This window comes from Epinephelus moara, chromosome 9 (genome assembly GCF_006386435.1).
Source record: "Epinephelus moara isolate mb chromosome 9, YSFRI_EMoa_1.0, whole genome shotgun sequence".
NCBI lineage: Eukaryota > Metazoa > Chordata > Actinopteri > Perciformes > Serranidae > Epinephelus > Epinephelus moara.
Genome location: NC_065514.1, coordinates 31,179,105 through 31,196,594, shown reverse-complemented (window position 1 = coordinate 31,196,594; position 17,490 = coordinate 31,179,105). Strand labels below are relative to the sequence as shown.

At 40.1% G+C, this 17,490-nt stretch overlaps 1 protein-coding gene across 1 annotated transcript in view; it reads left to right on the top strand.

Annotated features, from left to right (window-relative positions):
* Window positions 1-16,542, top strand: part of LOC126395867 (tenascin-like) — an 85,866-nt gene extending 69,324 nt beyond the window's left edge. Inside the window, exons 14-26 of the mRNA XM_050053623.1 lie at window positions 275-550; window positions 6,605-6,877; window positions 7,152-7,274; window positions 8,439-8,582; window positions 8,727-8,846; window positions 10,367-10,510; window positions 10,609-10,739; window positions 11,825-11,957; window positions 12,330-12,481; window positions 12,644-12,740; window positions 12,831-12,992; window positions 13,924-14,087; window positions 15,809-16,542. Of these exons, the coding sequence (XP_049909580.1) occupies window positions 275-550; window positions 6,605-6,877; window positions 7,152-7,274; window positions 8,439-8,582; window positions 8,727-8,846; window positions 10,367-10,510; window positions 10,609-10,739; window positions 11,825-11,957; window positions 12,330-12,481; window positions 12,644-12,740; window positions 12,831-12,992; window positions 13,924-14,087; window positions 15,809-15,919 (2,030 nt within the window). The 3' untranslated portion in view covers window positions 15,920-16,542. The remainder of the gene's footprint in view (window positions 1-274; window positions 551-6,604; window positions 6,878-7,151; window positions 7,275-8,438; window positions 8,583-8,726; window positions 8,847-10,366; window positions 10,511-10,608; window positions 10,740-11,824; window positions 11,958-12,329; window positions 12,482-12,643; window positions 12,741-12,830; window positions 12,993-13,923; window positions 14,088-15,808) is intronic.
* The last annotated feature ends 948 nt before the right edge of the window (window positions 16,543-17,490 follow it).

Genomic DNA, 17,490 nt, shown 5'->3' with positions numbered 1-17,490 from the left:
GATAGTGAATTTTGAAAAAAGGATTTAAAGTCATCTTTTTTCCCTCCCAAATCTACCTTTTTTCCTCCTAATTTTTTTATGTAGTTTTTGTAGTTGTTTTTTTATTTTTATCCTGAAATCTGTTTTTTTTTTTTTTTTTTCACTGACCCTGGCCCAAATACTCCACCGTACTTTTGTGATGAATTATGTGAAAAATCAAAAAGCTATGTGAGAGTAATTTTTACAATCCATCTTGCCATTCAGTTGACCCAACTCTGATCTGTCTATCTACCAGAGGAGCTGAGGCCCATGGTGGTGAACCTCACCATCTCTGACATTACATGGGACGGCTTCACTGCGTCCTGGAGCCCCACTGGTGGGGAATTTGACAGCTTTGTCATAGAGGTAACAAACTTGGACAATTTCGAAGAGAGCCAAAACCTCAGTCTGTCTGGAGACGCTTTCAGCCTGGGCATCTCTGGGCTGAATCCCAACACCAGCTACATGGTTGGCCTGTTTGGGATGTATGAGGGCTCCTTCCTTGAACCCGTGTATGCTGACGCCACCACAGGTACCTGCAACTTGCAGCGTTGCAGCGTTTTTGTCCTCTAACTCTTAATGTTCTTTCCTTCCTTTTGATTTTTAACTTTCTGTTTCAGTCGGTGTCTGTGAAGCATACACAGACCCTCTGTTGTCCCACTCACAGTGGAGTGTCCACACCTCGCTGCATGAATCAAGAACAGCATAACCTGATTTCTGTTTTGTCATCACTGTCCAATCCCCTGACTACAGGGCACTGCTTCATCTTAACCAACATGCCATGAACCATTCTTTACCCTCCAGCCACTGTTTCTGTCTAGCTGAGAGAGGGCAGGGTGATGGGGACCTGTGCCACATCACTGAGCAAAGCAAACGCCCCTCAAATGCCCCTCGATCTGCTCCCTTCGTCCCAGTTACCAAAGTGCATGAAGCCCCCCTCCCCCCTTCTCTACCATCCCCTGCATCGTGGTGAGGTTTGACGCTGATGTGCTGCAATGATTGCGAAAGCAAAACCAATAACTTTCATCCTCACGCCTGTCACACCATGACAGCGTGACCATCTCATTTCATCCCATCAACACTCATTCAGTGTATAATTGATTAACCTTGAGGGATCATTTGCTCATGGATCTGCTCACATGTGAGTTTTAGCAACATTTGAGCTCTGCGAGTTTGTGTGAGATAGTTTTGTCGATTCTTATTCATAGCGTCAAAGTAAATATCCTCATTTCCTTTTGAACTACTAGGTGGCAAATGATTAAATCTACTTGTCATTATCAAGGTAAAAAGCTAATAATATAATCTGAGGTTAACAGTATCGCCACCTTGTTTTACACCTGAATGACGACTAATTTATCTGCTGCATGTTTGCATGCATATTTCTCATTTCATGTAAAAAAGAAAAGGTTTTATATGTTAAGCTTTCTCTGTAGCTGTCCTGTTCTGATTTGAATTGCTCTGGTGCAACATTATGCAGAGTTGATCTTGTCCTCAGTATTAACACATCAAATGCATGATCAGATCTTTCTCCTCATGCATGAAAGACACTTTTAATCCTATTTCATTTCCTCCTCTGCCACATTTTCACATTAAAATCAGCACTTCATCCATTTCAACTTGCAGCCCAGAATTCTTCAGCTATTTACTATGAGGGCTTTTGTGTTTTTCCCCTTGGCATTACATTTTTTCTATCTATTTATTATCATATTTTTTTTATTAGGTAAGCATAATTGGTTTAAAATTAAAGCTGCTAAGTTAAAAACATGCATGTATTTAATCTTTTAAGTCACTCAGACTATCAGGAATTGCAAGTTGGTGGTGGTGAGTTTCCTGTAACACTTTACACGTTTTTACACGACAAATCAAAACAACCAGCTACCAGTAATTTATTAACTCGATCAGTATGTTTTTTCTTTTCATTTTTTTTAAATTAAAGTCTAATAATGATTTCTTTCTCTAGTGAATCAACCAGTGCTTGGCAAACTATATATCTCAAACTTAACATCAGAGAGCTTTTCAATCTACTGGAATGGCACTGAAGGAGAATTTGATGGTTTTATCCTGGAGATAATTGATTCTGATTGGCTGATGGAGCCAAAGGAATATAACATATCCCACACTGTACAGTCCCATGACGTCACAGGGCTCAGGCCCAGCACTGACTATGTAGCCTACTTATATGGGACATACAAGGGATCCCGAACAAGCGCTCTCAGCATTGTTGCATCAACAGGTATTTTGATTTTGTGTATTACAAAGAATAGGCATTTTTGTTATGAGCTTTTAAATCTTCTTATCTGCACTGTCAAGTTTCCTTGGACCTGTATACATAGAGACAAATACATGCTTTCTATTTCAGTAAATGAATATATTTATATGTTTCTCTCCCCCCCTGTAGCTGAAGAGCCTGATTTGTCCAGGCTAGTTGTTTCTAACATTACCTCAGACAGATTTTCTCTGTCATGGCGGACAGGAAAGAAGGCTTTTGATAACTTTATAGTAGAAGTCAGAGAGTCTGCTTTGCCCTCGCAGGCAATGGGGCGCGCTCTGCCAGGAGATGTGCGCTCCACAGTCATGGCTGGGCTTAAAGCGAGCACACGCTACAACATAAAGCTGTACGCCAGCACTGGCGGCCAGAGCACGCCGCCCCTGTTTGATGTAGCTACAACAGGTATCACATTACATGCACATCTTTTTACACTGCATGTAGCAAACACATTGTGATATTTAACAGCACAACAATAACTGAGAAGTCGTTTTCTTTTTTTGTTCAGAGGATGTCCCACAGTTGGGACCCATAGCTGCTTCATCTGTGAGCCCACATAACCTCAGCTTGTCCTGGAGCACTGTGTCAGGCCACTTTGATGGCTTCGTTATCCGGGTCAGTGACCCTGAGCAGCATTCTGATACGCTGGAGTTTACACTGCCTGGTGAAGCCCGTAACATTACAGTCTCTAACCTGATGGATGCCACAGGCTATGATATTGAACTGTACGGTATCTCTCATGGGCGCCACACTCCCTCTGTGTTAGCCCATGCCATTACAGGTACTGCGCATTTTACTCATATCTTACACTCTCATCACTTGTAGCTCTAAATGGTTTGTAAAGAGGTTTTGCATCAATACTTTTAATGGACTAAAGTACCTTTAGGTTACTGTAGTCTCTCTCTCTTGTTGCAACTTGAAAGAATATGTGTTATCTGTAGGTCTAAAGCCTGAAATACATTAAGAGCAAATTTGGCACGCATCATTAGCACCTTCTGTTTTCATAGTCTGGTAGCATTTTTATGCCTCCTCGCCAGTGAGAGCTGTGGCTGGAGGAATTATGGATTCGGGTTGTCCATTTGTCCATCCATACATCCACCCATCCCATTTTTGTGAATGTGATATCTCAGGAAGGCCTCAAGGGAATTTCTTCAGATTTGGCAGAAATGTCCACTTGGACTTACAGTAAACTGATTAGATTTTCTTTGTCAAAGGTCACTGTAACCTTATTTGTCTTGTTCTTGGAAAGGCGATATCTTAGAATACTTTGAGGGAATTTCTTCAAAGTTGGCATACACGTCCACTTGGACTTGTTGATGAACTGATCAGATTTTGGTGGTCAAAGGTCATGGTCACTGTGACCTTGTGTCCGTCTTATTCCTGTGAACGTGATATCTCAAGCACCTCAAGGTAGTTTCTTCAAATTTGGCACAAATGTCCATATGGACTCAACAATAAACTGATCAGATTTTGCTTGTCAAAGGTCAAAGTCATCGTGACCTAGCATCTGTTTCAAAAAGGCTTTAAGGGAATGTCTTCAAATTTGAGACAAATGTCCACTTGGACTCAGTGATGAACTGATAAAGATTTGGTGGTCAAAGGTCACTGGGACCTCACAAAACATGTTTTTGGCCATAACTCAAGAATGCATATGCAAATTGTGACAAGGAATCACATAAATATCTTATAAAATACAAGAATGAAGTGATACTTTGAATAGGCAGTTTATATCTACATACAGAGCAGGTCCTCTTTAATGGAGTCTGCCATGTTGTTTCTACAGCAGCCCAAAACAGACAAATCAGACACTAGCTGTAGGTAGGGCCATTCGTGTTTTCACGTTATTGCATCGGCCAGTGTAGTTCTCCTATACACTTGGCACGTGGGAGAAGTTTCAGCTCTGCAACCTCACCGATAGATGCCACAAAATCAAATACACCAGACCTTTAAGTAAAAGTGTTAATACTGGAGTGTAGAAGTGCTCTCTTACAAGTAAAAGTAAAGGTATCAAAGTATTGGCATAAAATTGTACTTTAAGTACCGAAAGTAATACTAATCATTATGCAGAATAGCCCATTCCAGAACAATACGGTATATATTACATTACTGGATAATAATTTTATATGTAGTCATGATTACATAATTTTAATAATGTAACTTGTAAAGGTTGGTCTAACTTTAAGCACTTCATATACTGCTAGGTAGCTTTATTTATAACATAATAATTTAATTGTTGACTATATTTTGTCTTAATAATCTGAATCTGAAAGTAATTAAAGCTGTCAAATATAAAAGAGATGTGAAGCACAAGTATAAATTATAAGAAAATGGAAATACTTAAGTCTGAGTAGCTAAAAATTATACCTAGGTACAGTACTTCAGTAAGTGTATTTAGGTACTTTCCACCACTGGATAAAGAGCTGGCATTGATTATACTTTGATTTTATAGTGCATTTGTAAAAACATCAGCAAGTCATGCAGTAATCAGGGCTTAACTCTAAAGCCACAATAAGATGCAGTACCACTAATGGCCACTAGATGTCTCTGTTGACTTTTGCCATGTCATTTTTCTTTAAGAAGCTCTTTGTCTTCACATCTTGTGATGTACGTCTTAATTGCCTTGGATAGCATCCTTGCCTTACTGACATGATTTCTGGTGGGGATGGTTGGTCATATCCTCGCTCATTCTCAGCCCAAATCCAAGCTTCAAGTCCAAGTGCATTGATTGCACTGTGATGCACTGTGATGCATGCAAAATTTGCCCTTAATGTGTTTTGGCCTTTAAATGTAGGAGATGTTCAGATCAGATGTTCCCTTCTCAAACATTTAAAACTGATAAGCTCACAGGAAGAACAGATTTTCTATTTGGTTTTGCAACCATTGCACACATTATCTAATGGAATCTTGTTCCCCCTCCCACGTGTTCCCTTCTCACACACACACACCCACACACACAAATCCAAATCCACTCCCCCTTCAGCTCCTTTGCCCAAAGTGGAAAACTTGACCATTACCAACATAACTCCCTATGGCTTCCGTGTGTCGTGGGAGGTGAAGAGGCAGCAGCAGCAGCAGGAGGCATTAGCCCCCTCTAGTGGAGGCTTCAGATATTTCCACATAGTGGTGACAGACTCTGGCTGGCTGCTGGAGCCTCAGGAGTTCACTGTACCAGGAAACCAAAGTCACCTGGACATCTGGGGCCTCATCACCGGCATAGGCTATGAGGTCAGGCTGACCGGGGTATCAGAGTCAGGGCTTCTCTCTCGGCCTCTGACTACAGTGGCTGTGACAGGTACCACTTACAGTGCACTGCAAGGTCCCCTTGTCTGACTAAAGAGCGTAAACTACTGTACATGGATGAACATTAAACTTCATGATTCAGCTCTGTGGTTTGACCATCACAACCTGGCAGCTCTATAAATGGCATAATTATCTGATATTCTTGCTTTTGTATGGAAATTTAAAATAATACAAGACATCATTTCACAAAATTCACTTGAGCATTTGTACATTTACTGCCATGTTTTGATGGTGAAGCTTCAGTTACCTAACCCTAACTCAGATTTATAACACAACTCTTTTCCAGAATGATCTCACTTTTCTTTTTATTTTAAGCATTTGCTTCGTCACTGGGAGGAAGAGATGTGGAACTCCCCATCTGTTTCTTCTGTACCTCCAAAATATGAGCAAGCATATTTGTTTGTTTTCATATTTTAAAATGTGTTTTCCTTAAGATTTCTGATTGGCATCACACAGATGTCCGTGGACGTCTTTTTTAAAGTTACTCTCACCATGCTGCTACCTTTATCAATCAGGCTGAAAGGGCACTGAATAAAACAATACTCAGACGTGGGAAAACACTGAAGAATCAACAAGACATTCTGAGCATGAAATGTCAGTTGATTTAACTCCTAATCTCATTTGTTTCATTTTCTTTGAATGCACTGACTGCATCAAGGCTGGCCTTGAAGACGCATGGGGACCTCGTCTCAACCGGTGTCTGCTGAAATCCGTCCCAACAGACCCGTTTTAAGGAATGTGACCCTGTTAACTGGCATAAATAAACATTTACAAAAAGCCTCTTGTCTTTTTAATTCACCCAAAGCTTTGTAGCCCGTGTGCTGTGATCTTAACTGATTTACTGTACACTAACGGACGCCTGAGCATGGCCGGTCAGAGGTGGCTGGAGTATAACCCTGCCTGCCACCAGGGAACCTTCTTGCCTGATGGCTGACTTCTTCCATACTTCTTCAGAAGTTGATGAATATTTCTGGGAAAACACCAAACCTACAGCAACGTTCTGTTTCCTTGTCTAATCAGAGGCTGAGCCGGAGGTGGAGCATCTCTTTGTCTCGGACATCACAGCTGACGGTTTCCGTTTGTCGTGGACGGCTGATGAAGACTTGTTTGATAGATATGTGATCAAAATAAGAGACAGCAAAAGATTAGCCCACCCTCAGGAGTACAGCGTCCGTGGCGATGAACGAACCAAGGTTTTCACTGGACTCATGAGTGGCAGCGAGTATGAAATTGAGCTTTATGGTGTCACATTGGACCAACGCTCCCAGCCTGTTACTGGGGTTGCTCAGACAGGTATATGTATTTAAAAAATACAGCAAAGTGTTCAATTTTACTAACTATTAAACTTTTTGGTGTTCAGTCTGAGAACTGAATCCACAGTCCCACTAATCATCTTTATTCCTCTGGTTCAGGCTTAACTCTGTGTCTAATGGGAAATGGTCTTTTGGGATCCTCCAAACTCTCAGATTTCTTGTATTCTTGTGATGTTATGGGCCACATTTTCTTCACTTTAATTCACCTTTTATTCTGCTTTCCTGTCTGCGCATATCCTTGTGTGCTTTACTAGGCCTGAGCACTCCAAGAGGACTCAGCTTCTCTGACGTGACTGACTCCTCGGCCATAGTTCACTGGTCCATGCCTCGCTCTCCAGTGGATGGCTACCGAATCACCTATGTACCCTTTGAAGGAGGTGAGTGGCAAATCGATTTGTTAGGTTTAAATATCATTTCCAACCTGAATTCAGTTGCTTAGTTTAGTTTTAATTATTTGATAAGTATTTCAATCATTGTTTACCTTGAGTTGAGCGTAGAGTTGTGTCTAGGGATGGCGGTCAGTCATTCCATTTTGATCCAGACTAAAAAATCTCAACAACTATCAGATGGATTGTCATGAAATTGTGTACAAACATTCATGATCCCCAGAGGATAAATCCTACTGACTTTGTTGGTCTTCTTACATTCCCTCTAGTACCACCATGAGGTCGACATTCTTATTTTTATGCCTCGTTGCTGGCAGCAGCCATGGCTGGCAGCATTATGTTTTCGTGTTGTCTGTCTGTCCGTCCCACCCATTCCCATGAATGTGATATCTAAAAAGAGCCTTGAGGGAATTTTTTTAAATTTAACACAAATATCCACTTGGACTCACAAAACATGTTTTAGGCCATAACTCAAAAAATTCTACACAAATTAAGACAGCATTTCAGCTGATCAGATGTCTAATAGAATAAAATGATGAGGTGATGACTTTTCATGTCCAAAAGGTCGAAGGTCAGCTTCACTGTGACATCATAATGTTCTACAAAAACACATTTCTTGCCATTATTCTACGTATTTCAGAAACAGAGGGGAAGACATTTGGTCGGAGACTGACTTAGTGACACACATGGTGGGTGTCTATGTTAAGACTTTGCTGTTTGTATAGATCTTCTGTGCTGCTTGGTTGAAGATGTGTGTGAAGCATCGTTTTTTTTTTTAGTTTTTTAGAATTCATAGTTTCTTTGCAGAAACATCCATAAGAGTCTGGACAGACATGGGTGTAAACTATAATTTGACTGGTTGGCGGAGGCATACCACTGCGAGGTGGTAATTGTAGTTTTTTGACATTCATCTAGCACCACCATCTAAGTCAAATTTTGAATTTGTCTAGTACTTTAGTTTGACTAAAAACCTAAGCGTTTAATGATCCCAAATTTGGTTGTTGCAGCAGCACAAAGACAGAAACAAGAATACATAAATAGAGAAACTAAAGGATAAACACTTTTGTGTGTGGACATTGCACTGGTAGATGAAACCTGTCACTACAGGCACCTTTCTCATGTTTTATTTGTAAAATATGTTTTCTCCCTCCACAGGAAGCCCAATGACACTGACTGTGGATGGCAGCGTGTTTGAGGCTATCCTTCCCAATATGTTCCCTGGCAAACTGTACCAAGTGACTGTGAGTGCTGTGAAGGGTCTGGAGGAAAGTGACCCCAGCACTGACACTGTGATCACAGGTTGGCTTTTTTATTCTTCTTCTCATATACAGCCCCTCTGAGCCAGTCCTCCTAACTTGTACCGACGTTGGATTCAGTTCGTAGAAAATTGAATTGAGGCTGTTCTTCTCTTGAAGACTGTGTTCTTGTTTTTGTGTCCTTCAGCTCTGGACAGACCTCAGGGTCTCACTGCAGTTAATGTCACTGACACTTCAGCCCTGTTGCTGTGGCAACCATCTGTGGCCACTGTAGAAGGCTACACCATTACTTACAGTGGTGATTCAGGTGTGCTTCTGTTCTCTTCTCATTTTATTTACCTGCATTAGCCCTACATTGAGGCAATTAATTCATCAAATCAGTCACACAAGTTGAACAGAGTGTATTTACGATCTAAAAATAGTACAGCAGCTAAAATATAGGAATATAATGTAGTAGGAAATAAAATTCAAAAGTAAATTATAATACTGTGGAAGCCTGGTGAGAGATAGTGAAACACATGAACTGTAATGTAAACTGGGTGCAATAATGAAGTATGTATACCTAATGAGAACAGGTTGTAAAGAAGTATACATCTAAATATATATACTGTGATGGATAAAGCTATTATATATATACTGTAATGTGTACAGGTATAGACAGGTAGCAATAAACATATATGCTGGAATGGATAAATAGCTTAAAAACATGTAGTGAAAAATAAATATACTGAGATGTAAACAGGTTGTAAACAGTGAGTATGCAGGTGGAATCAATGCAGTAGAATATGTATGTACAAAACCATAGTACAAGTATTGTAGTAGCATTAAAGCTACAGTAACTAACTCTTATAAAAACAACTTTTTGACTTTTTTGATATCCTGACAGTAGTACAGGAGACAGCAACCCGTTCTCATTCCTAAGTCGTCAGACACTGATGAGAAAAAACCCTCCTGTCATGGCGATATGATTACACCACTCGGCGACATCAGTTTATAACGCTGCTCTTTGGCAACAAAACAATGTAACTTAAGGAGCTGGAGAGTCCCCATAGGGCAGGCGGGAGGGGTGGTGGATGGGTCCAACAAACACCAGACTTTCACCCAAGAGCCCTGTGTTGACGTCCCATATGAATGTTGAGCCAAACCATGATGTTTTTTCCCAAACCTAACCACATGCTTTTTTTTTTGCACAAGTAAATATACATAAATACGAGGTGTTTTACCAACCTAAGTTTATTTGAAACAGACTGTAGGCATCTAATGAGCAGAAACTGTGCATTTCCTGTGAAAATAGAAGTATATTTACAGGTGTAAATTGACATGGCCTCCCAGAACGTCAACAACAGACATACCCAGGATACCTAGCGCATTAACAAGCAATGACGTGAGGAAGTGGGAGTGAGAATACGTTGGAGACAGATAAGCTGTAAAAACAATCCTGTTTCTCTGTCTCCTCCTGGTGCTCCTAATGGCATTTGCAAGAATCCACAGCAGCCGAATGAAAACGACTAATCATAGCTCAGGAGTCTTGCAAATGCCATTAGGAGCACTAGGAGGAGCCAGAGAAACCAGATTTTTTAATAGATGATCTGTCTCATGTAGTACTGTCAGGATATGGTTACAGTTTCAGCAATATAACAAAAATATTTTTTTTCTAACATAAAGTTTACCTACTGTAGCTGTATGTAGTAAAATCTCACCAGTAGAAAAGTAGGATTTCTTTTAGCCTCCCTGCTTTCTTTCCACAAAGTACTGAAGTGTGTGTAAGATACATTTTGCTTTACTTTGGTTGTGTGGTTTGATTTATTGATGTGTCCTGCCTTTCAGTGTCCCCAGTGGTGGAGACTGTTTCTGGGAACACAGTGGAGTTTGAGATGGGCTCCCTGGTTCCAGGAACCCACTACACAGTTGGAGTACATGCTGTGAAAGACTCTCAGAAGAGTGACTCTGCTGTGACTGAATTCACCACCGGTAGGCTCGTAGAGAGAGAAGACCTGAAGCTAAATCTTATACTGACCCTTGTATATTTTAATGAATGATAAATCTGCACTGTGATGTTGTATTTTCAGGTGTGGATCCTCCTCGTGATCTGACAGCTGTTAACATTCAAACTGAGAGTGCGACTCTCACATGGAAACCTCCACAGGCTGCTGTGACGGGTTACACACTCACCTTCTCCTCTGCTGATGGTGTAATCAGGGTATGTACATCCCCATCATTAGTTCAATCACTGACAATACTGATGTTTTATTATTTTGTTTAAACCCAAAAACCACAGAATGCGTAAGCTCATCATCACTGACGACCGCTTTCCAAAGCATGCCATCAGGGTTTGGACTGACTTCCTAACTTCCTGGCAGCCATTGTTTTTTATTTTGAGGGAATGACAATCAATTATAAACTTTATTTCTCTTGCATCCAAGGAAACTTAGAAATCCAAGATCTGCTACTAAAGAGTTACTCTTCAATGCCAGACACTACCAAATCACATCATAAATCTTACATTGTTAATGTTATTGTTTGTCTTAAAGGTTTGATTTTCTGTCACCATAGCTCATGAATCCAGTCTTTTTTTTTTTTTACCACCATCTCATATCTTAATATTATTACCAAATACATAAAGAAAATTAAAATATATTTTACAGTGATGAATGACCTGTGTCAAGCATGTTTTGGAGTCTCTTCTGGTTGTTTTCCATACTAAAGTGAAATTTATATGAACCAGAAACAACATTTTCAGTGCAGTCACCACGGATGGATTACTGAACAGGCCTACCAGGCACAGGCCCAGGGACCCAAAGTGCCAGGGGCCCCCTGGCCTTCATCTGCAAAATGTCCCTTAAATTACTATAACATGAACAGACCAGGAAGAGACTCAAAATGACCACAAAGAGATGCAAAGGCACTGCAAAGAGACAAAAAATAACCAAAGAAGTCCCCAAAAGACAAAAAACCCACAAAAGGATGCATGAAAACCACAAAGAGATGCAAAACAACAAAGTCTGTGTGTCTTGCTCCTGAATAAATCACTTTATTTAAGTGGAAGAATTTGTAAGTACATTTTTTAGGGTGAATACATCATAAAAATTATGACAGACACTTGAAGCTTCATTTGTAAACCTAGGTAATAATAGGTAGCAGTGTATAAAAGACATGACATTCCGTACAGCCCTATTCGCAGTAATGCAAAATGTGCACACTCTGTAGTTGTATCCCCAGTGTGGCCTTGCTCTTTGTAAATCCTTCGTTGTCTATATCTATATATGTGTGTGTGCATGGATTCAGGAAGTGGTGCTGAGCCCGACAGCGTCCTCTTACAGCATGGCTCAGTTAACCGGCTCCACAGAGTACAATGTCAAACTGCAGGCCATTGCCGGACCCCAGAGGAGCCGTCATGTGACCACTGTCTTCACCACCAGTAAGGATGGATACATGTGCAAGCACACACCTCTTTTTTTTGTTTTTTAATCCTGTGTGTATTACCTGGAAATGAAGTGCTGGTACTTTTTTTACGCATTTAAAGAGGTGGTGACTTGTTATGCAACAGTCCAGATGCACAGTAGAAAGATATTCTTTTAAAGCACATTCCTTTCCTTTAATCTGATACTCCACCTGTGCTTATTTTTCATTCCGTCTGAGCTGCTCCGATGGAAAAACCCTTTGTTTTTCCTTTCTTCCCTTTTCTTTCCAAAGTCCTTGCTCTCACACGATACTGTATTCTGTCTTGAAGATAAAGCAGCTGTGTCGGCTGAAGTCTCTAACGTGATGTCTTTTTAATATGTGCTTCTAGTTGGACAGTTGTACAGACGCCCTAAGGACTGTGCTCAGATTTTACTGAATGGAGAGACGACCTCTGGTCTGTACACCATCTACGTGGGTGGAGAGGAGAGCCAGCCCATCCAGGTTTACTGTGACATGACCACAGATGGTGGAGGGTGGCTGGTGAGTGAATTAACCTGCTGAAGTCAGATTTAAAGGCAGTTTTGAAGCTGTAATTCACATTGATTTCACATCGTTTCTCTAATGATAGCCAGCAACCACGGTGACCTCTGCTGTGTTTGTTATGATTATTGTTAAGCTGTTGTGACACTCGGCCCTCTCCAGGTTTTCCTCAGACGCCAGAATGGAAAGCTGGAATTCTTCAGGAACTGGAAGAACTACACTGCTGGCTTTGGTAACATGAATGATGAGTTCTGGCTGGGTAAGAGCTCTCTTCATCTCGTCATATACACCTCACCTCTCTCTCTCCTTCTCAGTCCCTTCCCAACTAACATATATTAAATTATTACAGGTCTCTCCAACCTCCATAAAATCACAAATTCGGGCCATTATGAGTTGCGAGTAGACTTGAGGGACAACGGGGAATTAGCCTACGCTCAGTATGACAAGCTCACGATTGCAGAGCCAAGAACACGCTATAAAATCTACATAGGAGCGTATAGTGGAACAGCAGGTAGGTAATACTTTAAAGGATCAGTTTGACATTTTGGGGACAACACTTATTTGCTTTTTTTTGCTGACAGTAAGATGAGCAAAACGATACCACTCTCACGTCTGTTGAGTAAATATTAGGAGCCAGTTAGCTTGGCTTAGCATAAAGAATGGAAATGGGGAGAAACAGCTCGCCTGGCTCCGCCTAAAACTAAGAAAATCCACCTAACAACAGCTTTAAAGCTCACTGATTAACCCTTAATATCTAGTTTGTTTAATCTGTACGAAGACTCAGAGTGTGATAACGGCAAGTTGGAGTTTCTTGGCTGGGCGCAGTAACTTTTAGGGCTCTTGTTGTCGCTGTGAGGTTGCCAGCAAACCAGCAGAGGATCCAAAGCGGTGAAAATATTCTAAATATAGCGCACTCTTAAACTCAATAATAATTTTTTTTTTCTTTGGTGGGCCTTTTCTGGTGGCTATAAACTAACTAATTGAGGCAGCATTTGCTCAGCACTGTTCGATTTTACATTTGTGGTCTGGGGATTTTTTTTGTGGAAGTTACTGTAATTAAACATTGTGATTCAGTCTACAGTCTGACACAGAACTCTTTTTTACACCTCAGCTTTTGCACGGATTAAATAAATGAGATATAATGTTGTCTTGCCTTAGAAGATGGATTTAATTACCTTTGGACAGAGCAAGGCCAGCTGTTTCCCTCTGTTTACAGTCTTTATGCTAAGCCAAACTGACAAGCTGATGTCAGATATGAAAATGGTATCAGTGTTCTCGTCCAGCTCTCTGCAAGAAGATGAATCAGTATATTCCTTGATCAGTTCCTTAAGAAAAAAACACTGTGACATTACTTAATCTAATCTGACTGTCTTTAATTAAATGAACTTATGCGTTCACAAGAGCTTTGTTTTCTGAGCTTCATTTGTCAATATCATCACCAGGTGACTCCATGACGTACCACCAGGGTCGACCCTTCTCCACCTACGACAATGATAATGACATTGCTGTCACCAACTGCGCCTTGTCCTACAAAGGTGCCTTTTGGTATAAAAACTGTCATCGTGTCAACCTCATGGGCAAATACGGTGACAACAGTCACAGTAAGGTACGTACAGTTTACACACGTTTCATAAATTCTCCGATTATTAAAGTAACACAAATAAGAAAACAAACAGAGAAACACTCTGGGAAATAAATTCAGGGGCAGAGTGGGTGGATGGGGGCAGGGTGGCTTCTGGGACTTCAGCCCTGAATGTTTCTCAAAAGCCCCAAACCTGTGCTACTGCATAAAGAAGTCTAATATAATTGAGTGCCTAATTTTCAATTCAGAGTATTGAAGACCACATTTACCTGGCATTGTTGGGGATCCTTGATTTGCAATCAGAGCAGCTCAGATTATTATGGCATGGACTGTAACAGGTTTGTCAGATAAACCTTCATTCTGTGAACTCTACTCCAGCACAGAATAACAAAAAGGTTTCATAATTATTAATGCTGTGTACGCAAATTCCTACCCTACCCATGTTACGTAACTTAAAAAAAAGTAACATCAGACAACTTTTGCGTCTTTGTTGGTGGCAGGAGTAAAAATTATCCGTCTTCAGCATTTGTTGTGTTTTGGTTTCAGAATGATGAAGACACAATGGAAAACATTTAGATACAAATTAGGGTGAAGGCACTAAAGGAGCCTTTTTCCTTGGCAATTGTCATGTTTTTCCCAAAGATGTACAGATTTTTAGGCACTGAAAAATAGTGCATGTAGCTGTCATAAATGTCTAAAATGCTTAAATTAAGAATTCCATTTTATTATTTTATGGCCAAGGAAAATTTAATGGATATTTGTGATCATGACCTACTCTTTCTCAAAGCAGGAAATGAGAGCAGTAAGTCTCAAACTTGTGATGTAGGTTGTCGAGTCTGGAGCTTCTCCATAGACAGTGAATGGGAGCCTGATTTTGTGGACCCACAGAATATGTGTTTTATTTTTTATACCCAAAGGAGCTTTTTTCTGTTGTAGTGTTCTCAGTTTTGACAGAAAACATATCCATATACTCAGAATGTTCCCCTGGGTGCCCTAAGTGCCATCTAGACCATCTTTCCAAATTCACTGTCTATGGAGAGAGCCCAGACTTTATACTTGATGACATCACATACTTAAGTTTTAACAATCTAATTTTTGGATTTGGGAAATAGTTGTTTATGTTTACTAACATATTAGGACTGTCTTAGATCACAGGAATGATATCTATGAGTTTTGAAAATGGGGGGAGTTCCCTTTTAAATGTGAGGTGTTGCCCCTTGACAGACATAGAACATTCATACAAACGTATGTGTGTATACATGTATATACACAGAGAGTATGTACAGTATGTGCAATGTCAATGTAACATAAGTATTTTTAAATTACAGTGCGGTAATATTAGCCATGGTGCTCTCTTCCCCCAGTGTCTCATTATAGCATTTTTACTGTTATTAACAATATTTTAACAGAATCATTACAAATAACACAAATAAAGTGCCACACAACTCATGGGAGTATATATTTTAGTACTTGCTCTAACATTTTACACACTATTTCCCAAAACACAGCTTTTTTTTACATTTTCAAGCAAAAAAGAGTGCTCTACATTAAATGTTCCACACTGTCCAACTGTTTACTTCTCATCCTTTTGTTGTAATAAAGACACAAACCAGATTTTTTTTCCTGGAGAATCCCCTCCATGTCCACACATGGTATGGTGTGTGGTTTAGAGAGAGATGATGATGTGTTAGAGATCTCTCTATTGTGAGGCTCTTTCCCATGGTTTGTCTTCTGTATTTCTGCAGGGAATCAACTGGTTCCACTGGAAAGGCCACGAACACTCAATTGAATTTGCAGAGATGAAGATCAGGCCGGCCAACTTCAGAAATTTTGAGAGCAGGAAAAAGCGATCGTAGACCCATGAACCCCGTCCTCATCACCTCATCTACATTCACCACCCTCGGGCCTTGTCGGCAGTCATGAACTTCATTCTCTTAAAAAACACACGAACAAAAGACAATCACACTGAATTTAAGTCAAATTCTGGTTGTGAGAAAAATGAACATGGTAACATTTACACCAAAGAATCAAACAGTTTTTGTGTAGCCATCCCAAGTTGGCACTGTTGTGTATGTGTGAGTATATATATTCGAAAGCAGTGGTGAGTTTAAGGAACGTGAATAGACATACAGTACATGTGTTATTGGGACCAAACATCTGTAAACATCATATGAAGAATTGTGTGTAGATGGATCCACTGAATCAGTAACATGTCACGGGCACATAGTCAGAAGGAGTCACATCCCCTCAAGCAACGGGAAGTTAATTCAGTTTTGAAATAGTTCAATTCCTTCATCTTCAACTGAGTTACTGAGCAGGATAAATTAAGAAAGTGATAAATCTTAATGAATAAAATGAACTCTATGAAATGTCATGTAATTACTGTACAACCAAAAGACCATTGGAAACCACTAAAACCACTGAATTCATATTTAAATTTTGGTTTGCTTATTTTGATAGAAAGATGCTCTGTAACCTTCAATACAAATAAAAATATTAGTTTGATAAAAGTGTGTGTGAGCTCTTTTTTTTAAGACATTTAAATGACTTCCACCTCCAGTCCAGCAGATGGGAGTGTTTACACTCCATACAGTACTGCTCAGGCATGTATGCTGTACTGTATGTGTGCTGTTACAGAGCAAATTACTCTAAGTCTCAAAAAATCTTCATTATTTTTGTTCTTAAAAAGCATCAAATTCAGTTCCCTATTTATAGACTTATCTGTCCCTAGGTCATGTTAATTGATGAGCTATAGTAGGAATGTTATACAAAGCTTGGAAAATCAGACAAAAATCAGACATGAATGTCAATTATTTCATGTTCTATTTAAATTACTGTAGGCCTTAGTGTCCCTGCCTTTTTTTATGAAATTCTGTGACCTGCATGACAGTGAAAATGTTGTATGTTGTGTTAAACAGTCTCAATTTTAATTTGGTGAACACTGCAGAAAGCCTTGTACATGTTTGTCATCAGAAAACTCTCCAGTTTGAAATAATAATACAGTGTAGGTCAACTTTATTGCAGAAGGAGGGCTTTTACTCTCAACCAAGAAACTTGTTTGTAGGAATTAGGGGGATATATTGGCAGAAATGGAATATTATTTTCATAACTGTTTTCATTAGTGTATAATCACCTTAAACTAAGAATCAAATTTTCATTACCTTAGAATTCATATTTACATATGGAACAGGTCCTCTATGGATTCTGCCATGTGGTTTCTACCATAGACCGCGGAACCGGGGGGGCCAGGGGGGCCATGGCCCGGGTAACTTTTGTACTCTGACATAGAGGGCTGCATTGGGACCCGGCGGGACCCAACGCAAATAGTAATCGTCATTTTGATCCACACTCCACCAGTTGGTGGCGGTAATGGGCCAATTCGCTGTTTGCCAACCGCCATTAAACAGTAGAAGAAGAAGAAAAAGAA